At 45.0% G+C, this 26,201-nt stretch overlaps 1 protein-coding gene and 1 long non-coding RNA gene across 6 annotated transcripts; one reads left to right on the top strand and one right to left on the bottom strand.

Annotated features, from left to right (window-relative positions):
* LOC310844457 lies at positions 1-2,205 on the top strand. The gene is made up of 2 exons (XR_014564146.1): positions 1-59; positions 441-2,205. It is a non-coding gene; the product is annotated as an uncharacterized lncRNA (long non-coding RNA).
* Positions 847-24,958, bottom strand: MXD4 (MAX dimerization protein 4). Of its 5 annotated transcripts, none has more exons than XM_083738548.1 (7): positions 24,315-24,958; positions 23,854-23,941; positions 13,383-13,412; positions 10,795-10,909; positions 10,327-10,486; positions 4,437-4,773; positions 847-4,179 (listed from the first exon to the last, which is right to left on the bottom strand). In XM_083738548.1, exons 1-6 carry the CDS (start codon positions 24,376-24,378, stop codon positions 4,631-4,633), a joined length of 600 nt encoding a protein of 199 aa, XP_083594674.1. In that variant the 5' UTR covers positions 24,379-24,958; the 3' UTR covers positions 847-4,179; positions 4,437-4,630. The 5 variants fall into 5 exon arrangements, with proteins under 5 accessions (XP_083594674.1, XP_083594675.1, XP_083594678.1 ...); XM_083738549.1 differs by having other exon boundaries at positions 847-4,176; positions 24,315-24,759; XM_083738552.1 differs by having other exon boundaries at positions 22,793-23,941; positions 24,315-24,704.
* Between the last annotated feature and the right edge of the window lie 1,243 nt (positions 24,959-26,201).

Genomic DNA, 26,201 nt, shown 5'->3' with positions numbered 1-26,201 from the left:
GAAGAAGTGTGCATGCACACAAAAGCTCATACCAATAACAAACTTAGTTGGTCTCTAAGGTGCTACTGGGACGCGGGTGGCGCTGTCACGACGCGGGTGGCGCTGTGGGTTAAACCACAGAGCCTAGGACTTGCCGATCAGAAGGTTGGCGGTTCGAATCCCCGCGATGGAGTGAGCTCCCGTTGCTCGGTCCCTGCTCCTGCCAACCCAGCAGTTCGAAAGCACGTCAAAGTGCAAGTAGATAAATAGGTACCACTCTGGCGGGAAGGTAAATGGCGTTTCTGTGTGCTGCTCTGGTTCGCCAGAAGCGGCTTAGACATGCTGGCCACAAGACCCGGAAGCTGTACACCGGCTCCCTCAGCCAATAAAGCGAGATGAGCGCCGCAACCCCAGAGTCGGTCACGACTGGACCTAATGGTCAGGGGTCCCTTTACCTTAAGGTGCTACTGGAAGGAATTTTTTTATTTTGTTTCAACTATGGCAGACCAACACGGCTACCTAGCTGTAACTTTGAAAAATTCGCATACTGATGTGGAAACGTCAAGAACGGAACTTTATAGTGACGTGGCGATGAGACGTGGCAAAAAACCAAAATGGACAAGATTCGCCTGCCCTTAGCAACCACAGGCCATGGTGGTTGGGACTGATGTCAGTTGCGTATCAAAACATCTTGGGGAAGTGTTCCTTAGGAAATTCCACTTATGCGCTGAAGACTTTGCAACTCTGTGTCCTAAGTTAAGCTTTGCTACCCTAAAACGTTTAGGGAGTTTCTCACGTTACCAATATGCCTTGGCTTAGCTAGAAGTTATCGCAGCAATGACTGAACAAGGAGAAACCAGGAAAACCTTTTTATATGCAACTTAGAATACTGGAGTAATCTTTATTGAAAATATAAAAGATATACAAAGCCACTTATACCCAGCATGGAAGAGTTCATTAAATTGTACACATTCATTATTATTTTTAAAGAGTAGCATAAAGTCAACAATGTTTTACATGAGATCTCTTTTCCATTCGCTCAGATTTTTATGTTTGAAATGTTCTGTGCAAGAGCTGCTTTTTCATGAAAGCCAACATTTTACAAGCCATGAATCCATTCATTATATAGTAAAAGAAACACAACAACGCAACTGTTTCCCCCGGTAACAGTTAAAGTAAACTTCTGAAAAAAAAGATCATGATTTTCAACATTAAATGCAATCAAGAGGAGCTAGTAATTAATGCTGCTTTTCACTACACACAATGCTTATATTGCTGTGTATCTTTTCTCATGAAAGGTTTTACTCATATGCAAAGTGTACAATGCAAGAGCATTAACAGAGGTTTATTTCCAATTTAGCTGCCGGTTTATAGCTTTAGGCGTCTTCCCCCTGGTTAAAGGAAGGATGACTACAAAATAGATGGCTGCTTCTGAAGCAGCATGGTTTGGTTAGCAAGTTCCGGGCTAACAAGGTCTGTAAGCTGCCAAAAGTATAGCCGACCTTTTGTTTCCTGCATTGTGAGCACCACGGGGAAAATAATACACTGAGTATTAAAGGAAGCAGCAAAGGCTGCAATCTTAAGGTGTGTTTTGAAAATGCTTTGCCCTACACCCTGCTGGGGCTGGAGCTGGCAGAACGAAGAGCGGAACACCGGCATGCCTGCCTCCATCTATGTCTAGGCTGCCCGATTTAAAAAATATTAAAATTCCCACTTGTTAAACCAATTTGAAAATAGTAGGAAGGAAGGTTTGTTGATGCTCAGAAGCAGGAGCTGGCAGTGATAGGGGCAGGTCTTGCCCTAGGGTGCCTCTGGGATGCGAGAAAGGCACCCAAAATATTTTGTTTCATCCTTCTCACCAGTTCGTTGCCGTATAAAATTTAGTTCAACGCTAAAAACATTCAATTGCAGCCTTAGGTTGTAGCAGCTGACAGCATGGCCCTGATCCTGCGGTCTACTCAGTAGATCCCTGTCCGTAGAGCAAGTCTCCCAATTAATTTAAACGGAAAGAATAGTTTTCTCACAGAGTGACCCCTCTCCGTTTAAATCAGGAGCAGAAATATCCTTATGTGCATCTGAACACATGGACTTTTGGAACAGGGTTTATATGGCTTTCTTGGAAGCCACTGATCAGAGACGCATGAATATTACACGTTTTTAAAGTGGGGTTAAATTATTGGGTATAGGCATTGGAATGATTATTTTCCCTGCACTAAAAATATATTTTTTGAAAGAAAAAAAGAGGTCTCAGAGCTTCACCTTCAGCAAGATGATATACTCAAACATGCTGACTGCGGCTTCTGAAGTAACCACACTAAGGTTTAAAAACAAGGAAAGGAAAAGGAATAGATCAATGGTCACCAAGGCACAATTTGACTAAGGTGAAGAGTCCCTGAGACTCCGATTCAGGTATGTAACTATTCCCTTTCTCTATATGAGCAAATGGGAAGAGTTAGGAAAAATATAATACAGAGTATTTCATAGGAAATGTATTTACAGGCAATATAACATGTCTAAAGTCTATATAGCTTTTAATCTTTTTTATTTATTTAAAAAAGACCTTAAAGTAGCGATCGCAAAGATTGGTCCATTTTTAATTACCAGCAAGCCAAACTCTAATGACTTCACTAAGCTTAAAGTGTATTAAAAGGCAAGGTTGCAGTATTGCTACATTCGGGGTAATTATATTCTAAACATATTGATGAACGCTAAATAAACGATGCAATTTTACAGCATTTTCTTTGCGTTTTGTAAGGAATACAAATTTCAATGACAGTATACAAAAGAAAAGAAAGAAAAAGGTTTAATATGAATACTGTAATTTAAAGCCATGCCTTCCATTTAAGTGTATTTGCAGCTGTAGAAAGCAATATAACATTAAGAAAAACTTAAGCAAACAGTTTTGCTTTCTTCTAAACAACTATTTGATAATCCAGCTCTGGTTCATCCGAGCTCTGAATCCTTCACGAAGAATACTGAAATATTGAATGGTAAACATTAAAATCAGTTAGGGAAAAAAAAGAGTGTGTTGGCCCCAATCCAGCTTGTCCCATCTGACTACATGAGACTTAAATGACCTGAATGGAGATGCATAATGCAATGTACACCTGACGCTTCCATCACTTAAAATGGGAACTAGATAAGCATCATAATATATGATATGTATCAGCTGCAGACATGGGCCTCCTTTGCTGAATTGACATTCGCTCGTTTGGATGTGGCACAACCATCAGAATCACAGTCTGAGAAGGCGGGAAGAATAAATGCAAATACAAAAAATGAAAATCCTGAGGGCCGAGTGCTACATACGCAGTCAAAGCATTTCGTGGAGAGTAAAAACATGAGTACAATAAACAACCCTTGCTAAAAATCACCAAATGAGAGGCAACTGATCTTTGTGCACAGTAATCCTGACCCTCAAAAGTTAGCAGAGTGTTTTTTTTTACATGTGCAAGCAAACACGATTTATTTTTTTCCAGAGTTATTCACTATAAAAACAGAGAAAGCAAGGGTCATTGCACATTAAGTCCTGATTCGAATCAGCTTTCCCCCCATCTTTTGAAGACGAACAGTACGCTTGATGATAAATCAAGAGAATATACGTTTTTTTTGTGTGTGTGTCTCAAAAATATCAAAAGAACTACTCCTATAGGAATATTTGCTAACCAAAGTTGTTGGGGTTTTTTTGTAAAATGATAATGTACTTTAAAAAAAGTATATCCTCCCCACTAACTTTTCAATCCTTGGTCCACTATAGCCAGAATCCAAAGAATGAGGGGGTGATCCCAAGCAAACCACGAGCAGAGATTTAGGGTTAAGTCCACGCTTCCATTTGACCTGTGCAAAGAAATGGTCTGAGCAGTTTTGCCTTTGCCATGCCACTTTCTCCTGGAAAACCCGCTCTTAATTCAGAGAAATCCCAATCGGATTCAGCGGTAAAAAGCAGGTTTTCCCGGGAAAGATTGTTGTGGCAAGCGGAACTGCGGACGAGCCTTTAACGCGCCGTTTCGGCTACAGAAGTTCCTATTGCCAGAGAAAAACCCATTTTTGAGTGGCTAACAGAAAATCTCCATCTTCGTGTGTAAATATTTGCTATGCCCACTTTGTATTTTAAAATATTTTTAAAAAGCACACCCACACCCAGAACTAACAGTGTGTACAATGGCTACAATAAAGGACTTTAAGCCGCGAGTGTATCTACTGTATTTTTCGCTCTATAAGACTCACTTCTTCCCTCCTAAAAAGTAAGGGGAAATGTGTGTGCATCTTATGGAGCGAATGCAGGCTGCGCAGCTATCCCAGAAGCCAGAACAGCAAGAGGGATTGCTGCTTTCACTGCGCAACAATCCCTCTTGCTGTTCTGGCTTCTGGGATTCAGAATATTTTTTTTCTTGTTTTCCTCCTCCAAAAACTAGGTGTGTCTTGTGGTCTGGTGCGTCTTATAGAGCGAAAAATACGGTAATCACATTTTGTAGAAAAAAAACATGATTTGCAATATATTGAATATACCAATCGTCGTTCGGCGAACCCTGGGCACGAAACCTCCTTTCAGATTACTGTGGGCTGAGGTTTTCTGGAAGAATGGCAGTCTGGCATATTTCGTGTAAGTGCTTTAGTCAGAACGTCCTGAGTTGAGCGCTGCCCTTCGACGCTACAGAAGCCTGGGATTGAGTCTGTGCGAATGTGTGTAGCTGCTGTCGCTTGAGCTCCCTTGCAAACTGTCTTCTGCATCGCTGGGACTTCTGCTACTGTCCATTTCAGCTGGTGGGAATTCCATTCCTTCAATGTCTACTTCTAAATTGAAACGGGAGAGAAGACGGAAGTTTCAGAACTGTGACAAGCCGAACCGAACCATCTGATGTTTATACAGTGCTTTAGAGCGTTCAAGTTAGGATTTGAAAAAGAAATATCGAAATTCGATAAATACTTAATAGAAGAAAAATTTAAAAAATATATCTAAATTGTATAATCTGATCTTAGAGTGGGAAACAAAGGATGAACTGGTTAAAGCATCCATGATTAAATGGGTGCAAGATATTGGGGGAAATATTATGTTTGAACAATGGGAAAAATTGTGGAAAGAAGATATGAAATTCACTTTGTGTTATATATTGAAAGAAAATTACTTCAAAATACAACATTAATAAAAATTGTAGCGCTGTCTGCTGGCGATGCAACACTGGAAAAGGTACTATGATGCATATATGGTGGAATTGTTTAAGCATCAAACAATTTTGGGAAGCAATATATAACGAAATGAAAATAAATGTTCAGATATTCATTTAGGAAAACACCAGAAGGTTTTCTATTGGGAATAGTACCAGGAAGTCTAAAGGAAGAAGACATGAAATTATATTTATACGCAACAGTAGCCGCAAGGCTATTGATTGCGAAAAACTGGAAAAGTGGTATTATACCAACAAAAACAGAGTGGCTTGCCAAATTATTAGAGTATTACAATATATCCAAAACAATGGGAGAAATTGGAAGGATCTCAAAAGAGAAGATAGAGAGGGACTGGAAGGTGTTTAAAGGATACTTGCAAAACCATATTAAAAAATCAGAACTCCTATTAGAATAAACAAGTTCCGTTTTAAATACTGAAATACTAAATAAGATGGATAACAATGTGTAATAGAAAAAGAAGCATGAAATTAGGTTAGAGGCGTGTGAAAGAAAGTAATAGAAGTGGAAAGAAATTGCAATTGAGTAGATTGGAAGTCTAACACAAAGGTGGGGTGAGGGGTGGTGGATGGTGATGGGAAAAGGAATTATCTGTGGGATTGAGTGTAGGTATGTTTGAACATTTTTAAGGATTGTATGAAATGTATGTTTGTATGCTTGTATTTTCGCAATATGTGTGTATTAATGCTGAATTATTTTAATAATAAAAACCTTTTTCTAAAAAATAAAAGTAGAGTGTTCAGAGGGCTTCCTACACGGTGGGACCTTGGTTCCTGAACGGCTTAGTTGTCGAACAAATCGGCTCCCGAATGCCACAAACCCGGAAGTAAGTGTTCTGGTTTGCAAACCTTTTTCGGAAGCCGAACGTCCGCCGCGGCTTCCACTTGAGTGCAGGAAGCTCCCGTAGCCAATCGGAAGCCACACCTTGGTTTTCGAACGGTTTGGGGAGTCAAACGGACTCCCGGAACAGATTAAGTTTGAGAAACAAGATACCACTGTAGCAATATTTACAACTTTGTAAGACGGGTCATTATTATTCCTATGATGTAAATGTGTGCACACATTTGAAGGGCAGGGGGGAAAGGGCTTGTCTGAGAAATCTTTCCAAGTTCACAGGAGGTGCGAGATTCAAACCAGGGACTTGCCAACCCAGAGCTCAGTCTCTTAGCCACAACCATATACCACATTTCTTTCCTGTGTTCATGTCTGCATTCAGATACTCAAATTATATAAGTTTAATGTGAGGGACGCGGGTGGCTCTGTGGGTTAAACCACAGAGCCTAGGACTTGCCAATCAGAAGGTCGGCGGTTCGAATCCCCGAGGTGGGGTAAGCTCCCACTACTCGGTCCCTGCTCCTGCGAACCTAGCAGTTCGAAAGCACATCAAAGTGCAAGTAGATAAATAGGTACCACTCCAGTGTGAAGGTAATCGGCGTTTCCGTGTGCTGCTCTGGTTCGCCAGAAGTGACTTAGTCATGCTGGCCACATGTACGCCGGCTCCCTCGGCCAATAAAGCAAGATGAGCGCCACAACTCCAGTCGGCCACAACTGGACCTAATGGTCAGGGGTCCCTTTACCTTTAGTCACCATGAGGTTGTTACAGTGAGTGCCACACTTTTTAACCATAAAAAAGAGGTGTGCGTACCCCCTAAAAAAAACACTGCTTACTACATGCAAGTGTTGGTGCTGACCTTTTAAAGCCCCAAACAGCCTCGGTCCAGTATATATGGAGTGTCCCCATCCCCATCGTTCTGCCCAGACACTGAGGTCCAGCGCCGAGGTCCTTCTGGCAGTTCCCTCACTGAGAGAAGCAGGGTTACAGGGAACCAGGCAGAGGGCCTTCTCGGTAGTGGCGCCCGCCCTGTGGAACGCCCTCCCACCAAGATGTCAAAGAGAACAACAACTACCAGACTTTTAGAAGACATCTGAAGGCAGCCCTGTTTAGGGAAGCTTTTAATGTTTGATGCATTACTGTATTTTAATATTTTGTTGGAAGCCGCCCAGATTGGCTGGGGAAACCCAGCCAGATGAGAAGGGTATGTATGTATGTATGCATGCATGCATGTATGTATGTATGTATGTATATAAACAAACAAACAAACAAAGCAACAGGCAAACATGCCTTGACACTATTTTAAGAAGGAGAAACAGCTTTGGCACTGCAGAATTTAGCGGAGAAACAAAATGGTGTATTTGTGTGGGAGGGGCATCTCCTGGTTCTATAGTAATAAAACTAGCTTTCCTGTGTGAATGCAATACATCGCCATGCAGAGAAGCGCCTTCACTTGTGGTGCTCCTATCACAGAATTGTAGAGTTGGAAGGGACCCCGAGGGTCATCTAGTCCAACCCCCTGCAATGCAGGAATCTCAACTAAAGTGTCCATGACAGATGGCCATCCAACCTCTGCTGAGAAACCGCCAAGGAGGGAGAGTCCACCACTTCAAGAGGGGGTCTGTTACATTGTCCAACTGCTCTTGCCACCAGAAAGTTCTTCCTGGCGTTAGTTGAAATCTCTTCTTGTTCAGTTCAAGCCCTAGCCTCCAGAGCAGGAGAAACAAGCTTGCTCCATTCTCCGTGTGACAGCCCTTTATATATTTGCATATGCCTTAATGATGTATGGAAGATGTATGGAAGTGAGAGCTGGACCATAAAGAAGGCTGATCGCCGAAGAATGGATGCTTTTGAATTATGGTACTGTGCTGGAGGAGACTCTTGAGAGTCCCATGGGCTGCAAGAAGATCAAACCTCTCCATTCTGAAGGAAATCAGCCAGGACAGATCCTGAATCTGAGACTCCAATACTTTGGCCACCTCATGAGAAGAGAAGACTCCCTGGAAAAGACCCTGATGTTGGGAAAGACAGAGGACGAGATGGTTGGATAGTGTTCTCGAAGCTACCAGCATGAGTTTGACCAAGCTGCGGGAGGCAGTGGAAGACAGGAGTGCCTGGCGTGGTCTGGTCCATGGGGTCACAAAGAGTCAGGCACGACTGAACGACTAAACAACAACAACAACAACAACAATATGCCTTAAAAGAAAATGTGATGAACATGATGTATAGATGGTATATTACATCTGTTAAATTAGCTAAAATGTATAAAGTGAGTAACAAATGTTGGAAATGTCAAGAAAAAGAAGGAACATTTTATCATATGTGGTGGGAATGTAAAAAAGTGAAAAACCTCTGGGAAATTATATATAATGAGATGAAAAAAATGTTGAAATATACATTTATTAAGAAGCCAGAAGCATTTTTACTTGGCATTGTAGGAGATTATATCAATAGAAAGGATTGTAAATTATTTTTATATGCAGTGACGGCAGCAAGAATATTATTGGCACAAAATTGGAAGCAAGAAGAAATACCGACAAAAGAAGAATGGAGGATGAAACTGATGGACTATGCAGAATTAGACAAATTAACAAGAAGAATTCGAAACCTGCGGGACCAGAGATTCACAGAAGACTGGTGTAAATTTACGGACTATTTGAAAAGGAATTGTGACGATCAGATTACGCTTGTAGGTTTGCAAGAAGTTTTGTAAGGTGAATTATTTGAATTATTGCAAAAATGGTAAAGAGGAGAATTGTTAGTTAAGATAATTAAAGGCAATATGAGTTTAAGAAATGCAGAAGAAGTGATAAGAACGGTGGATCATCAGAGGTGCTGATGGAAGTCCAAAAAGATTGTATAAGAAGTGAAGTTTTGTTGTATGTATGATAATATGTTAAAATTATTAAAAAATTATATGGCTAGAGTACAGTGGTGCCTCGCTAGACGAAAAGAATTCGTTCCGCGATTCACTTCGTCTAGCGTTTTTTTCGTCTTGCGAAGCAAGCGCATTGACAGCTTAGCGGATTAGCGCTACAGCTGTCAAGTGGCTTCCAGCGATCAGCTGTTAAGCGGCTTATCAGCGGAACAGCTGATAAGCGGCTTAGCGGCTTAAGAAAAGGGTGAAAAAAGCGAAAAAAACCCGCGGGGGGACGCAAGATTTTTTTCGTCTTGCGAAGCAACCCCATAGGGGAATTCGTTTTGCGAAACGCCTCCAAAACGGAAAACCCTTTCGTCTAGCGGGTTTTTCGTCTTGCGAGGCACCACTGTATCTTCTTTCTGACCCCGTAGATCCTTTTCACATGCACCACTGGCAATGCAGGTGTCCTCCATCTTACATTTGGCCGCTGGTTCTTCCTGCCTAAGTACAGAACCTGTCACCTGTCCCTGCTGAAATTCATTGTTTTGGCCCAGTAATCCAATCCGTGAAGGTAATCTTGAATCCCAATTTTGTCTTCTGCAGCATTAGCTACCCCTCCACGTTTGGTGTCATCTGTGAATTTGATGAGCATCCCCCTCAATTCCTTCATCCAAGTCGTTTATAAAGTCATTGAACAACAACGGACCCAGGACAGAACCCTGCAGCACCCCACTTGTCACGCGAAACCATTAATGGGTACTCTGTGGGTTCAGTCAATCAACCAGCTACAAATCCACCTAACAGTTACCTCGTCCAGCCCACATTCTAGCAGCTTCTCTGCAAGAATATAATAGGAGACTTTTGTCAAAAGCCTTACTGCAATCAAAATATACTGCATCCACAGCTTTCCTGATTTATTGTTTTTTAAAGAATTGACTATTATGCTTTGAACTGTCTCTACTTCTGGCGCTGGACATTCTAACATACATACCGTATTTTTCGCCCCATAGGGCGCACCGGCCCATAGGGCGCACCTAGTTTTTTTGGGAGGAAATAAAGAAGCCTGCGGTGTGCTGAACTCAGCGCGCCCCTGGCTTCTGGGTGCAGGCAGCTCTCCGCAAGAGGTGGGAGAGCTGCGCGACTTCGTAGAGCTCTCCCACGGCTTGCAGAGAGCCGCCCGAAGCCCGAGGGGCGCTGAGCTCAGCGCGCCCCAGGCTTCTGGGTGCAGGCAGCTCTCCGCAAGCCGTGGGAAGTCGCGCAGCTCTCCCACGGCTTGCGGATAGCTTCCTGAAGCCTGGATTCGCCCCTTAGGACGCACACACATTTCCCCTTCATTTTTGGAGGGGGAAAAGTGCGTCCTATAGGGCGAAAAATACGGTACTTGTTTTGAGATGCCCAGTATATACCCTAGAGAAATATACAGTCTAAGTTTAGTTAACAGTCCCATGGTGATTTCTATGCCCCCCCCTACCTTGCTCAGAATCCGTAGATATTGTTGATCCCAGGCTGTCTGTGCGAATTCGTTCCAGGCCCTGCATGGAGAGCTGCTCCAATCTACGCTTGAGGTATCGATGTTCTCGCTGTAACTGTTCTTTAATATTTAGAGCTTTCCGGTCTTGTTCTTCCAATTTCTATGGAGTTAGAATAATTTTAACAGTAATTTAACAGTAAAAACAGTGTTCTGGCTGCACCGATTATCTGGTGCTCTCATTAAAAAAAACAACCAACTGTTTAAAAAGTGGAGAAGTTCTCCACGTACTAAATTATTTGGGTTTTAACCTACCACATCAGCATCGAAGACTGAAAAAAATAGACCATTAAGTAAGAGCAGCACCTTTTAAATTAGAAAATCTGCAATCCTGCCATCTCACAAAAAAAGGGTGTGTGTGTGTGTCAGATTGTTGTTTAAGTAAAACAAAAGATAACTCTCTTTTTTTACCTTAATATGCATCTTGGCTCTTTTCAGCAGACTGAGTGTGGTGTGTCTAGTGCTATCTGCTCCCAAAGGGACAAGTTGTTTTAACTCTTCTAAATATAGTCGCAGTTTAGCTCGTCTGAAATTTAAAAAAAACAAACATGTTTAGTGTTGTTACAGTGCACTTTAGCTCACTAGAGTGCAATAGATAGCATATAACTTTAGGATTTCTGCACAATGCTACCTTCAAATAAGCAAAAAGGACATTCATCCCAGCACTAAAATGACAACCCTTGTAAAGATCTGAACAAAGTTCAAAGCATCAAACCCACTTTTTCTCGTCATTGTTCCCCCCCTACCCCCAATCGTCGCAGTCTTTGTTTTAACACATTTAAATCCTGTTTTTGATTTCCAGGGCAGCTGGCACCATGTAAAAGACTCAACACACTACAAGGACAAGGACACAGAATGTTGAGAGGCAGAGGAGAAAATGCAACAAGGACTCGTTCCATCGTTGGAAGCGTCCCCTGGACTAAAAGCTAAATGACACATTGACAGTTATAATAAGAACCTGTGAAGACCTGCTCAGAAATTAATTGGTATCCCATTGCTTGGTCCCAGCCCCTGCCAACCTAGCAGTTCGAAAGCACATCAAAGTGCAAGTAGATAAATAGGTACCGCTCCGGTGGGAAGGTAAACGGCGTTTCCATGCGCTGCTCTGGTTCGCAAGAAGCGGCTTGGTCATGCTGGCCACATAACCCGGAAACTGTATGCCGGCTTCCTCGGCCAATAAAGCAAGATGAGTGCCGCAACCCCAGAGTCGGTCACGACTGGACCTAATGGTCAGGGGTCCCCTTTACCTTAAACTACATTTGGAGGCGCATCTTTGCACCCCAGCAGCACATATGTTGAAGACGGCCCTGATCGATACCCTTCAATTTCCACCTAGAAACTCCCTATATCTGCCAATCAATCAATCAATCAATCAATCACAGAACAATGTTATGGCCTGGTCCTTTCTACCCATCTCCAGGCAGATGTTTTACTTTTCAAAAATAGCATTTTTCTAGGGCATCTGGAACCTACGATCTTGCAGACTTGCATTTAACCCCACCAGGATGCAAGGATTAGCGTATAGGATAGCCACACACTGAACATAGGGGACAGGGTGAGGCTCACGGCATTCCAATTAGCGGGCCATGACTTTGGCTGCTGCTCCACTGAGCTTGCAGAGACTGAGAGCAGCAGGCTTTGAGATCCAGGCTGCAGGGGGCTTTGCTCTTGTTCGGAGCATGCCTTCTGTCTACTGTCTGCTGCTGCCGCCCTTGCCCTGCCTCCTGCTGAAACAGAAAGAGTTGTGAGTGAGTGAGAGGGACAGCCAGCACACAAGCACCAGCCTACTGGTGCCTTTTTATTTGAGCTCCAGTGAACAGCAGGTTTTCCCAGTAGTGATTTATGGAAGTGAGAGCTGGACCATAAAGAAGGCTGATTGCCGAAGAATGGATGCTTTTGAATTCTGGTACTGGAGGAGACTCTTGAGAGTCCCATGGACTGCAAGAAGATCAAACCTCTCCATTCTGAAGGAAATCAGCCCTGAGTGCTCACTGGAAGGACAGATCCTAAAGCTGAGGCTCCAATATTTTGGCCACCTCATGAGAAGACTCGACTCCCTGGAAAAGGCCCTGATGTTGGGCAAGATGGAGGGCACAAGGAGAAGGGGACGACAGAGGACGAGATGGTTGGACAGTGTTCTCGAAGCTACCAGCACGAGTTTGACCAAACTGCGGGAGGCAGTGGAAGACAGGAGGGCCTGGTGTGCTCTGGTCCAGGGGGTCATGAAGAGTCGGACATGATTAAATGATTAACAACAACAATGAACAGCAGGTTGGTTTATTTAATCTGGGACCCGTGCGTTTGTATGTGGGGGCATTGGCGCTAGCGCTAAGGTGGAGGGGGAAATCAAGTTGCTGGAGCGAAATTGCATTCTCTACTGTGTGTGTCCCTACAACCAGGAGCCTAGCACCAATACGGGGAGGCAATTTGTTGCACTGTTTCTCTGCCTTTCTCCTTACTCCAGCCCTATTTCTCCAGCTTTATGTCTGCCCTTGCTGGAAGAATGCATTGCAAATGCCCTGTCTGCCTACCCTCTTAACTGCTCAAACTTTTTGGTGCTTCTATAGACACCCTTCAGGAGGTTCTGCTGTCAGAGGTGAGAAACCGTGTGCAATTTCTCTCTCGGCTCTCTGTAGTCGCTAGGCACTGTCTTACTTTTCTAGTGTCTGTGGAAAGGTGCCATTTGTTTCTGATGCTCCAGCAAGCAACAGAGCTGCCAATTATTAGCCAGGAACGCGCCCCTTAAGAGCTACAGTAGACAAATTCAGAAATATTTTAATGTCACTGAAACCTTAAGTATAAACAGCATTATGCACATAGTATAATTCAACGTTTAGATACCTGTTTCTAAAAATGGTGGTTGGAATTTGACAGCAAACACTTTCATTAACACGAGTTAAACAGATATAATTCCCTGTGACTTCCAATTTCTCTTGCAGGATTGTGCCATAGCAGAATAATAGTGTCCGTACAGGTTCTGTTTGATTCGTACTACTTACCTATGCTTTTCTAGTTCATTATGTGAAGACCTATAAAAACAACAACAGAAAGTATGATATATTATAGAGTTTTACTTGCTAATAACCCAAAGTTCAAATGAAACAACGCACTTTCAATCAGTTCCTGTCAGAAATCCATTAAAAAAATATCTTAGAGACCTATTTTGACATATCCAGAACACTATTAGCACATCTTATTTTCTCCCCCAAGGCTCAACCTTGAATCTGGTTGGGATTTTTATATTTCACACTTCACAAAATTAAATAACCCCTCCGCATACAAAAATAGTATAAAAAAAAAGGAAGATGGTTTTGTAGGACTGAAGTCTGCACACGTCTCTTAAACAGCACTACAGTAGTAAAAAAAAGGTAAAGGGACCCCTGACCATTAGGTTGTCGCGGACGACTCTGGGGTTGCAGTGCTCATCTCGCTTTACTGGCTGAGGGAGCCGGCGTCCAGCTTCCGGGTCATGTGGCCAGCATGACTAAGCCGCTTCTGGCGAACCAGAGCAGCGCACGGAAACGCCGTTTACCTTCCTGCCGCAGCGGTACCTATTTATCTACTTGCACTTTGACGTGCTTTTGAACTGCTAGGTTGGCAGGAGCAGGAGCAGGGACCGAGCAATGGGAGCTCACCCTGTCACGGGGATTCGAACCGCCAACCTTCTGATCGGCAAGTCCTAGGCTCTGTGGTTTAACCCACAGCACCATCTGCGTCCCCACTACAGTGGTACCTCAGGTTAAGTAGTTAATTCGTTCCGGAGGTCCATTCTTAACCTGAAACTGTTCTTAACCTGAAGCACCACTTTAGCTAATGGGGCCTCCTGCTGCCATCACGCCGCTGGAGCACGATTTCTGTTCTCACCCTGAAGCAAAGTTCTTAACCCGAGGTACTATTTCTGGGTTAGCGAAGTCTGTAACCTGAAGCGTATGTAACTTGAAGCTTATGCAACCCGAGGTACCACCGTATTGCTTATGGCAGTTAGCTATTGCAGGAGCAATGGTGCCCCCAGATGTTGTCCTGTATACCTGTATACCCCCATCGTTCAGCCTGGACACTGAGATCCAGCGCCGAGGGCCTTCTGCGGTTCCCTAATTGCGAGAAGTGAGGTTACAGGGAACCAAACAGAGGGCCTTCTCGGTAGTGGCGCCCGCCCTGTGGAACGCCCTCCCTTCAGATGTCAAGGAAATAAGCAGCTATCCTACCTTTAAAAGACATCTGAAGGCAGCCCTGTTCAGGGAAGTTTTTAATATTTAACGCTGTACTGTTTTTAACACTTGATTGGGAGCTGCCCAGTGTGGCTGGGGAAACCCAGCCAGATGGGCAGGGTATAAATAATAAATTATTATTATTATTATTATTATTATTATTATTATTATTATTATTATTGGACCACAGCTGCCTTTGGACCCAGCCAGCGTGACCAGTGTCAGAGCTGACGGAAGATGCTTGCCAACAGCATTTGGAGGGCACCATGTTTTCTACAATAAATGCCAAATGTAGTACACTTAAGCCGTATGATCAGCAGAAGAACTCTCTCGTGTTCCTTTGGGAACAGATGAACTAACGTCTGGCAATGTGAGCCTGTTATGCGGCAGATCCCACTTTGGACAAGAGGCGCAAGACGCAGCCTATGTCACTGCAACTGTTATCAAGAGAACATTTGCCCTGTTGTGGTGGAAAGGCCCATCATTTCACAGTTCCAAAACCGGACAGTTTAAGAGAGAGGCTGGGAGAAGTCATCTGCATGTTCTGTCTTCCAAGGAAACGATCTCGGAGGAATGGAACTGCAGCCTGGAAAAGGCCAGTTGAGAAGAAAGTGTAGGAAGTTCTCGAGCCAGAAGGCTCCTGTTTTCGTAAAATATCCAGATAAGCTCCAATGGACAAGAAGGGAAGACTCAAGAACAGCAGTTGCAGACCTTAGAACACTCCAAGGGGGATTTGAAAGGCACAGCCTATAGAACGATTCCTCTGTCCTTCCTCAGCCATTTAATTCACTAGGATTGGGGTACAAGGATCTAACACAACTTACTGTTGCTCTAGGTATGTTCATACAGTTTTCAAGAGCATGGATAAGGAGATAATGGCTTAGTTGAAAACTGAGGTCAACAATCAGCACATATAACAACTCTCTCTGCACATAGGTCATGCCTGAGCTGTCTAGTTCCATCAACCAGAAGCCAGTGGTTGCTTTTGTAACCTGCCTAAAGAGTTCCCCCAGCAGTGATACTACCTGTGACTCTCACGGGCACAGCTGTGGACACAGCTTGGTAGATAAAGACAACTTTACCGCTGGTGTGCGCCATCTTGATTTCGTTCACCAAATAGAGGGAGGCTGCTTGGCTCTCTTTACATGAGGCCAAGCCTAGGGTTTGCCCTACACTATTTAGTTTAAAGGTCCGTATAGTTAAAGCTATGGTTTTCCCAGTAGTGATGTATGGAAGTGAGAGCTGGACCATAAAGAAGGCTGATCACTGAAGAATTGATGCTTTTGAATTCTGGTGCTGGAGGAGACTCTTGAGAGTCCCATGGACTGCAAGAAGATTAAACCTCTCCATTCTGAAGGAAATCAGCCCTGAGTGCTCACTGGAAGGACAGATCCTGAAGCTGAGGCTCCAATACTTTGGCCACCTCATGAGCAGAGAAGACTCCCTGGAAAAGACCCTGATGTTGGGAAAGATGGAGGGCACAAGGAGAAGGGGATGACAGAGGATGAGATGGCTGGACAGTGTTCTTGAAGCTACCAGCATGAGCTTGACCAAACTGCGGGAGGCAGTGGAAGACAGGAGTGCCTGGCGTGCTCTGGTCCATGGGGTCACAAAGAGTCAGACACAACTAAATGAGTAAACAACAACAATTTAGTTCAAATCAATTTGAGAAAGTCATTTCCCGTCCTCACTGATAACATAGGCATCACCGTCTCCTGAGAGTTGCTAAGTCGAGATCTTGATGGGACTCCTGTGCTTCTAAGCTTTGTGGAGGCAAGAATTTCGCAAGGTGTGGCTTTTCTCGCTGCCATCTTGAAAGACGTGAGAAGCAAACTTTTGTCCTATATGCATCTCTTCAAGGGGAGAGTCCTTAAATTTGGATCCAGCAACTCTATATAGCTCCTTTGTTCTGTGGTGCATGGATTCCAGACCTTTCCTGCTTGTACAATGGCCACTCTTTAGTGGCCCTTCTCCTGCACCTTTAAAAACAGCTGGGCACAAAAGTCAACGCAAAAAAGCTCCCCACTTTCGCCTGTCACCTCAGAGAGGCTCACGGAGTGGCAAGGGGGGGGGGCAGGGGCTTTTGGGTTGTGGCCCCTCCACTAGTCCGTGAAATACTCTCCCAGCAAAACCCACCAGGTGTCTCTTCAGCACCAGGCATCTGAAGGCAAGTGAATTGGGGTTGTTTTTAAAGACCATTAAATTTTTGTTTTGTTTGTATATTCTGCTGGTTTTGATTTTGTTAACTTTGACGGGGAAGTGTCCTTTTAGTATCATATGGATTCGTTATTTTTACCGTTTGTGGTTTTAAACCTTGCATGTTTTCAGGATTTTATCTTCCTGTCATTTGACCTTGGGTGGTTTCGGAGAAAGGTGGCTAAGAAATTTAAAAGGCAAATTCGTTGGGTCAGGCTGTTTGTGAAGGACACAGGCAGCAGCAGAGCAACTGAGTACTATATGAAACTTTTACTGGCACACAAGCCGAGCAGCGAAATCGCTAACCCTAACCATGTGTAAGCTAGTCCCCATCTCACCTTTTCTTTGGCTACCCCTCTGGCCCTGTCTGCCAAACATTTATTTGCTCAAGTCTCAGATTTTGTCCCTACTCCTTTATCCATCCTGTCGAAACATTTAGCTCTTCTCCTCAGACACTGCAAGAGCTTAGTCTAACCTGTCCACTATGCTTTCGTTAATCCTTTCTTCCCTCTCCACATCAACTCAGTAAACAGATGCCAGGAGGCAGCTCGTGACAGTCACAAAATCTAGTGGCATATTATTAGTATCGGCTAGTAACTAAGGCTGCCACTATCTGAAAATCTCAACGGTCTGAAGACTGTTACTGATGTTATTGCACACTTAGATCATTGCAGACCTAAATAAAAATAAAATAAAAGACCTCTCGAGTCACAAAAAGGATCCGTTACCCGAAGATCACAGAGCAATTTACATTATAAAAACACAGCTTTAGCCTCAAGCTCTCCGTTAGCAAGCCAGTGCCTTATTCTTTCGGTGCAACTTTATAAGGCTGCTACCTATCAAGGGAGGAGAGTCAACATTGTTAATTTTGTAGGAAAATGCAGAAATGCCTGAGCTACATAGTCCGGAACATCAATGTATTATGAGACGGAACATGAGTCCCACCAAAATGCGTTCAGCTGAGTGCTTTCCTAAATAAATAAATAAATAAATAAATAAGTAGTAGTAGTAGTAGTAATAGTATCTGCCTCTTTCTCCCTTGCTTGTTTTCCCGTGGTTAGCTTACTCTAAGGTAGGGGAAACCTTTTCAACCTGAGGGTTGAAACCTTCTAGGACCCTCATACCTACGGGACCGCCTCTCCCGTTATGCCCCATGGAGGACCTTAAGGTCCATATATAGCAACACCCTAGAGGTCCTAGGCCCTAAGGAAGTTAGATTAGCCTCAACCAGAGCCAGGGCCTTTTCAACGCTGGCTCCGGCATGGTGGTATGCTCTGTCTCTTGAGATCAGGGCCCTGCGGGATCTGATCTCTTTCCGCAGGGCCTGTAAGACAGAGTTGTTCCACCCGGCCTTTGGCTTAGAATCAGTTTGATTCCCTCCTCCTCTTTCTTTTTCCTTTCTCCTCCTATGAAGAGATTGCAGCCTAATGTTTTAAGGTTGTATCTTAATCTTTTAAACTGTATTTTAATCAACTTGTTTTTATTATTGGTTGTTAGCTGCCCTGAGCCCAGTCTTGTCTGGTGAGGGCGGGGTACAAATAAAAATTTATTATTATTATTATTTATTATTCAGCAACCTTCCATGCCATTGGTTGGAGGCAAAAATGGGCAGAGCAATGAATGCAGAAGGTTATCTTTGCAGAGTAAGCTTGTTTCTACACACGTGGTCCGTGCAATACCTAGGAAGAGAAGAGGTCTAAGGATGAAACCCAGCCAGGGGAGAACAATCAAGGAGGATGCAGGTCTGGGGAGGAGTGGGTTTCAGAAGGGTGGGTTCAGAGGGGCCAGACAGAGCGGCCTGGAGGGCCACACTTGGTTGCTGGATCTAAAGTCCCCCATTCCTACTCTGAGAAATGCCTCCTCTTTCTTGACAACGCTCCTGCGTCTTTAAAAGCTCCATGGCTGGTAGAAATACAACAAGCAAAGTTTGTTGTATGCTTTCCAGAGGGGTAGCCTTGTTAGGTTGCTGTAGCAAAAACAACAGTCTGGTGGTGCCAAATTTAATATGGCGCAAGCTTTTCTGAATTGAAGTCAGCTTCACCGGATGTGTGAACTGTGTTCGCCCAAGTTAGAAAGGCAGAAAAGCAAATTGTGTAAAACAGAGAACAATAGTGCTGCAGATGCTCAACCTACTGCCAATGAGCTTCCCTTGCCTCTCCAATGACATCTCAATTACTTTGATGGGTCAGGACTGGAATACCCAGCCCATGATTTGCTGCTTAACCTGCAACCCTCATCCTGTTGTTGTTGTTTAGTCATTTAGTCGTGTCCGACTCTTCGTGACCCCATGGACCAGAGCACGCCAGGCCCTCCTGTCTTCCACTGCCTCCCGCAGTTTGGTCAAACTCATGCTGGTAGCTTCGGAACACTGTCCAACCATCTCGTCCTCTGTCGTCCCCTTCTCCTTGTGCCCTCCATCTTTCCCAACATCAGAGTCTTTTCCAGGGAGTCTTCTCTTCTCATGAGGTGGCCAAAGTATTGGAGCCTCAGCTTCAGGATCTGTCCTTCCAGTGAGCACTCAGGGCTGATTTCCTTCGGAATGGAGAGGTTTAATCTTCTTGCAGTCCATGGGACTCTCAAGAGTCTCCTCCAGCACCAGAATTCAAAAGCATCAATTCTTCAGCGATCAGCCTTCTTTATGGTCCAGCTCTCACTTCCATGCATCACTACTGGGAAAACCATAGCTTTAACTATACAGACCTTTGTTGGCAAGGTGATGTCTCTGCTTTATAAGATGCTGTCTAGGGTTGTCATTGCTTTTCTCCCAAGAAGCAGTTGTCTTTTAATTTTGTAATTGCTGTCACCATCTGCAGTGATCATGGAGCCCAAGAAGGTAAAATTTCTCACTGCCTCCATTTCTTCCCCTTCTATTTGCTAGGAGGTGATGGGCCCAGTGGCCATGATCTTCATTTTTTTGATGTTGAGCTTCAGACCATATTTTGCGCTCTCCTCTTTCACCCTCATTAAAAGGTTCTTTAATTCCTCCTCACTTTCTGCCATCAAGGTTGTGTCATCTGCATATCTGAGATTCTTGATATTTCTTCCAGCAATCTTATTTCCGGCTAGGGATTAATCCAGCCCAGCCTTTCCCATGATGAATTTGCATGAACCCTCATCCTACTGCGGTTTAATTCAGATTTGTTTGTCATATATAGCTTCCATCGCTCTGCCTGGGCAATCCCATGGGTGCTCTGTCTCTTCAGGATTATTAGGTTGCAAACCATGAGGGGACCCTTGTATTCAGCGAGTTCCCAGGAGAAATTTCACAAGGTGAGGTGATTCCTACCCTAGTTGTCTACTTCTACAAAATGGTGTACGAAAGAAGCACACTTGGCATTGCAAATGAAGGACGAGGTTCTCAACCTTGCATTTCCTTGTGATGTTAGCCGCCTCAAGTCTTTCGTGTTAGGAAACGAATGGTAGGGCTTATTCTTCTTCAGTATTGCTAAATGAATAATATTGGCCCCCAAGCCACAATTTCTTCAATGCACCAGTGTTGAGCACCTACTGGGAAAAGGAAATTTTAGGGAGAATTTCTTTCCCCACCCCTGCAAACAATGCAGATTAATTAAGGGCTGGAAAGATTTATTTGAAGCAGGGAGAAAACCCATTTTGTTCAGTCCCTCTCGTAGCAGTTTCTTCTTTTTAAGAAGGTACATTGGGGCAACATTTTATGGGTCTATACGGAACATCTAAACTATGTGTTTGACATTATTACACCACTACCGCTTTGATGAAGAACAAAAATGCAACAGATGCTCTTAAAACGGGGTATTTAACTCTGAATATATTGAAAACCCTGCCTGCCGAGAATTCCACTCACCTTCCTAATCTGAAACGGTGACCCTGCTATGCACAGAAGAGACTTTGAATTTCTTGAGCCTGTGCATACTATTTCTTGAAAGTGAAACAACTGGAGGAAGGTTGTCTATATCAGGGTGACTGAACTGTTGTTGGACTACAACTGTTGCCAACCCTGACCATTTGCCATGCTGGCTGCGGCTGAGGAGAGTTCGCTCCCAGGGTTCTTCCTTTAAAGTCTTCCAGCATCTACAAGGTGGACTTCCAGAAACAAAATTCGACATCAGATTTTTTTAGTTGATCCAACTGCAAAGTAAAAAACAACGTTCCTTTCCGATGGCTAAAACTTCCATCTGCTGATGTGTCTTTGAACCCAGACAGGGGAGCCGACTTGGGTCCCAGGTTACGGGTGCCCAGTGCGAGACCTTAGAAGTTGCGCGGGTAACCCTAAGGTGTGGGTACCTGAGCATCCACAACAAAAATTTTGTGGGGGCTCAGGCATCCAGAGTCCCCCATAGTTGGCACCCCTGAACCCAGAGATGGTTTGTGACAAGGTTAAGAAAACTGGGTACTTAATTTTGATTCCGGGAGGGACAATAGTAGGGGACAGATCACTGCCTTGTCGTGGCGAACGGGCTTGAATAACTCAGAGAAGCTATGAGCTATGCTGTGCAGGGCCACCCAAGACGGACAGGTCATAGCCTAGAGTTTAGACTAAATGTGATCCACCCGGAAAAGGAACTGGCAATCCACTCCAGTATTTTGCCAAGAAAACTCCATGGATATAAAAAAGGAGAAGCTTTGAGAAGAAAGTGAGAGTTTCCAAGGCATGATCTGGTCCATGGGGTCACAGAGAGTTGAACACGCCTAAGATGACTAAACAACAACAGTAAGTGCTTTCATGTTCTTTTTGTAGGCTTCTTAGAGTCATCTGGGTAGTTTATGTGAGAAACAGGATCTGGACCAGAGAGGCCTGTGATCTAATGCGACAGGGCTCATATGCGTTGGAAGGAGCCCTGCATTTAATTGTATATTAAATATTGTGGTGCCTTAAGTATCTAATTGGCTATGGTAATTAAAATGTCACTAGACTCATTCCTGATTTCAGTTATACTGCAACGTTTTGGTGGCTGCACTTAGGGATAGCGAGCGACTGTGAAGCTTGTCTGATATTGCGAGTGCTTGCGATTATTTAAGATTCCTTTGTAGGTAGTTTTTTCTCTCACTCCAAGATGATATTTTGCATGAACAAAGAGAAGGATAAGCAAAGGAGGGCAACAAGAACAATGAATGGGTATTTCAGGAAGTCAAGGAAGAAGCAGGCACGTTCTTTAAAGCACAGGGTGTCCTGGACTTTGTTTGGGGCAAGCCAGACAAATCTGCTGAGTCTGCAAAACAATCTTTAGCAGCTCATTCTGATCATTAGGACAGGAGTCCCTGCAAGGGGGGTGGGTTTGAAGGGGGTGTGTGTGTGTGTAGTTTGTGCTTCACAAGCTCCTGCTTCCAAGGCCTCCCTGGTGCTCTCTTCAACAACCAGTATAAACAGCAGATGAAACTCCCTTTTCAAACACTTACTGTATATAGAACAAGCAAAGAATAAAGGCACCATCCCACTCTATCCAGGCACACATCCAGTTAAGCAGAGCAGGAAAGCTCAGGGTAAAGCATCCAGAGCCGGGGGATGCACTTTTAACAATGTGGCATTATAAACCTGGATAGGAACGCGGGTGGCGCTGTGGGTTAAACCACAGAGCCTAGGACTTGCCGATCAGAAGGTCGGCGGTTCAAATCCCCGCAAGGGGGTGAGCTCCCGTTGCTCGGTTCCTGCTCCCGCCAACCTAGCAGTTTGAATGCACGTCAAAGTGCAAGTAGATAAAGAGGTACCGCTCCGGCGGGAAGGTAAACGGCGTTTCTGTGCGCTGCTCTGGTTCGCCAGAAGCGGCTTAGTCGTGCTGGCCACATGACCCGGAAGCTGTACGCCGGCTCCCTCGGCCAATAAAGCGAGATGAGCGACGCAACCCCAGAGTCAGCCACAACTGGACCTAATGATCCCTTTACCTTTATAAACCTGGACAAATATAAGGAGATGCAAGGAAATATTAAATAACTCCCTTTATGCCAATCTTACAGCGTTCTGCCACCTTGCTACTCTCTTAGTGCATCTATTAAGTTGTACTTTTTATAGAGACCATGCAGAATCTCACCTGCAAGTCCCACTGAATCCAGTGGAAATCACTTCCAGGTTAAGCATGCAAAAAAAAAAAAGCAAAAACAGACAGATACAGAGGCTTACAAGTGTGGTATGTGGTAGGAGCAGGGCTGGCATGATCATTAGGATGCAGACCTCAGAGTGAGACAGCTTTATACAGATTAGTTTTTGTTATAACTGCCTGATAACATTTTACTTTTTATTTTTAATGCAGCATTTCAAAGCTCAAGCTTACATGCGATCGACAATCTTGCGAAACAGACCAGTCGGGGTGGCAACTAATTCAACCCGTATTATCAGCACTCAACCCGAAGGAACAGGTGACAAAATTTGCAAAGGAAAAGATGCACAAAGTGCAGTTTTGATGTGCCTGTAACTGAAACCCGCAAGATACTTTTAACACCAAGCAGTTCCCAAGATTGTTCAGAACGATCTGTGTGCCGAAACACCTTTTTGTATTGGAGAAAGATAATGAAAGATCGCTGTGCTGCTTATTCTTGCAATTTAAAACAAGTTCAGCAGGTTCGACTTTCGTGCTTTTCATTCCACCCCCCCACAAGGCACCTGCTTTTGAAAACTGAAGTTGGCAGTTTTGGGGTGTTAGCGATCCTGCCCTCGCCCAAGTCGAAATCCCTGGAGCCGAAGAGCAAAAGGGGCCTGCGGGTCTGGTGTTGGTAGCATCCAGTAGAGGTTGCTTGGGAGAAAGGAACCCCCGCTGTACGCGTGGCAGCTTCTCCAGGAGAGACCGAAGCATAAACCCAGCCCAGAAAAGAGGGGTCGGCAGAAGGAAATGGCGACCTCCTGCTTCTGGGCTGGTGCTGAAGTCGCTGCAAAATACCTTGTGCTAGTGCATCAACACGGCCTCTGGGTCCTATCAGGTGGTGGGCGGACTACAGCTCCCATCATCCTCAGCTAGCAGGAGCAGCGGCCAGGGATGATGGGAGTTGTAGTGCAGAAACACATGCAGCCCACCCATAAATAAGGCCGTGGGAAGAGCTGCATTTAACCAGAGGGATCCTGGGTGGGGGGTAGGGGATCGCAGCCCCCCGCACTCACCGGCTGCTTTGGGGCTTCCCGGTCTTGCTTTTCCTCCTGGCGTAGCCGCTGTCGAAGGGCAGCACCGAGGCGTAGCCGTGCTCCGCTTCTGGTTGGGGGAAAGAGGCAAAAAGACACACACAAAAGCTGAGCTCGTGACAACTGCCGCGTATTGCTGCTGCTGCCCGTGCAAACGTTGCAAGCAACTTATTGCAAAGGGAGGAAGCAGTTGCAAAGGGAGAGAAGGGAGCAAAGGCGGACCTGCAGCGCCACCAGACCAACGGTGGGGAGATTTTCCTTCTTTTCGTGGCTTTTGCTTTTTTCTTTTTTTTTAAAAGTCCTTTTTGCAACAAAACAAACCCATCTCCCCACCCCCCACCCCCACTCAAGGTGACTTTTTTTAAAAAATGAAATAAATGGGGTGCATCGCAGCCCTGGCGTGGGAGCCCCTCAACTTTTGCAGGGAATCTTGCTGTATGTACCTCTCTCTCGCCTTTCCAAGTATTCCGCAGCTTCCAGCAACATCAGCAGGGAATTCCACTCCATTTTCACAGCCTTTTGCTTTTTTTTTTGCAATTTAAGCAGCAAGGAAGGAAGAACAAAAATAACAGCAATAGTAGCAATTAGCAATGGTTTGGGTGTTGTTTTTTTCCGGCACTCGGGAGCTCACAAGCGCGCGCAGGGAGGCTCCTCCAAAGTGTTGCTCTCTGAGCCCAAGTCTACAAACCCCCACACTTTGAGCATATTACTTTCCCAGCTGACGGACGGCTGGCTGGGCCAGTCGATAGCGTCCCCCGCAGGGTCCTGAGACACCGCGGAGCCAATCAGAGGCGAGGTGGGTGGGAGGGGGAAGGAAGGAAAGGGGAAAAAACACGCACACAACCCAACCAGCTGCCCGCCCTCCGTCCCTCCGGCGCATAGAATGTTGACAGATCAAGAGCCTCGCCCCCTGATAGGCCGGCGACTATAGCAACAACTTCAGAAGCCGAAGCTTAGCAACAGCACGTGGTAGCCCGGCCCCCCGGCTCTGTGAGTGGCCGGCCGGGCTCCATGCAAAACAGGCGACGGCCAGTGATTGGGCACGGGGAGCCCATGCAAATGAGCTTTCAAGTTGAACGCCTCGCGGGAGGCGGCGCCTCAGTTTGAGATGGGAGAGGGCGGTGCCGGGAGCACAGCTGGGCGCGCTTGCGCAGTGAAGGAAGCGAGCGGGCGGAACCGTCCAGGCCGTGGCCGCCCTGATGGGGGAAAAATTAGCCTGGTGATAACCAGCGTGCTCTGGTCTAATTGGTGCATGGAAGGGGTTAAAAGCCTAGAATAAACTATTTCATACTGATATAGGGACACAATAAAAATATATAGTGACATACAACCCCCCCCCCACATTTTAGTATAGTGGTACCTCAGGTTACATACGCTTCAGGTTACAGACCCTGCTAACCCAGAAATAGTGCTTCAGGATAAGAACAGAAATCGTGCTCTGGCGGTGCAGCGGCAGCAGGAGGCCTCATTAGCTAAAGTGGTGCTTCAGGTTAAGAACAGTTTCAGGTTACGAACAGACCTCTGGAATGAATTAAGTACTTAACCTGAGGTACCACTACCACTGTACTGTAAATATAAGTTAACATGAAGCCCTCTCAACTTCAAGCCCATGGTCTTTCAGAAAATGACTGTGAAGCATAGCAAATCTTGAGTTCCTATACGGCCACTGGTCCCATCACCTCCTGGCAGATAGAAGGGGAAGAGATGGAGGCAGTGAGAGATTTTACCTTCTTGGGCTCCATGATCACTGCAGATGGTGACAGCAGCCACGAAATTAAAAGACACCTGCGTCTTGGGAGAAAAGCAATGACAAACCTAGACAGCATCTTAAAAAGCAGAGACGTCACCTTACCAACAAAGATCCGTATAGTTAAAGCTTTGGTTTTCCCAGTAGTGATGTATGGAAGTGAGAGCTGGACCATAAAGAAGGCTCATCGCCGAAGAATTGATGCTTTTGAATTCTGGTGCTGGAGGAGACTCTTGAGAGTCCCATGGACTGCAAGAAGATCAAACCTCTCCATTCTTAAGGAAATCAGTCCTGAGTGCTCACTAGAAGGACAGATCGTGAAGCTGAGGCTCCAATATTTTGGCCACCTCATGAGAAGAGAAGACTCCCTGGAAAAGACCCTGATGTTGGGAAAGATGGAGGGCACAAGGAGAAGGGGAAGACAGAGGATGAGATGGCTGGACAGTGTTCTCGAAGCTACCAGCATGAGTTTGACCAAACTGCGGGAGGCAGTGGAAGACAGGAGTGCCTGGCGTGCTCTGGTCCAGGGGGTCACGAAGTCGGACACGACTAAACAACTAAGCAACAACAACAACATACCAAT

This window comes from Podarcis gaigeae (genome assembly GCF_964106915.1).
Source record: "Podarcis gaigeae genome assembly, chromosome: 5".
Classification (NCBI taxonomy): domain Eukaryota; kingdom Metazoa; phylum Chordata; class Lepidosauria; order Squamata; family Lacertidae; genus Podarcis; species Podarcis gaigeae.
The sequence above is the reverse complement of the archived record's forward strand: the minus strand, read 5'-3'. Positions and strand labels throughout refer to the sequence as shown.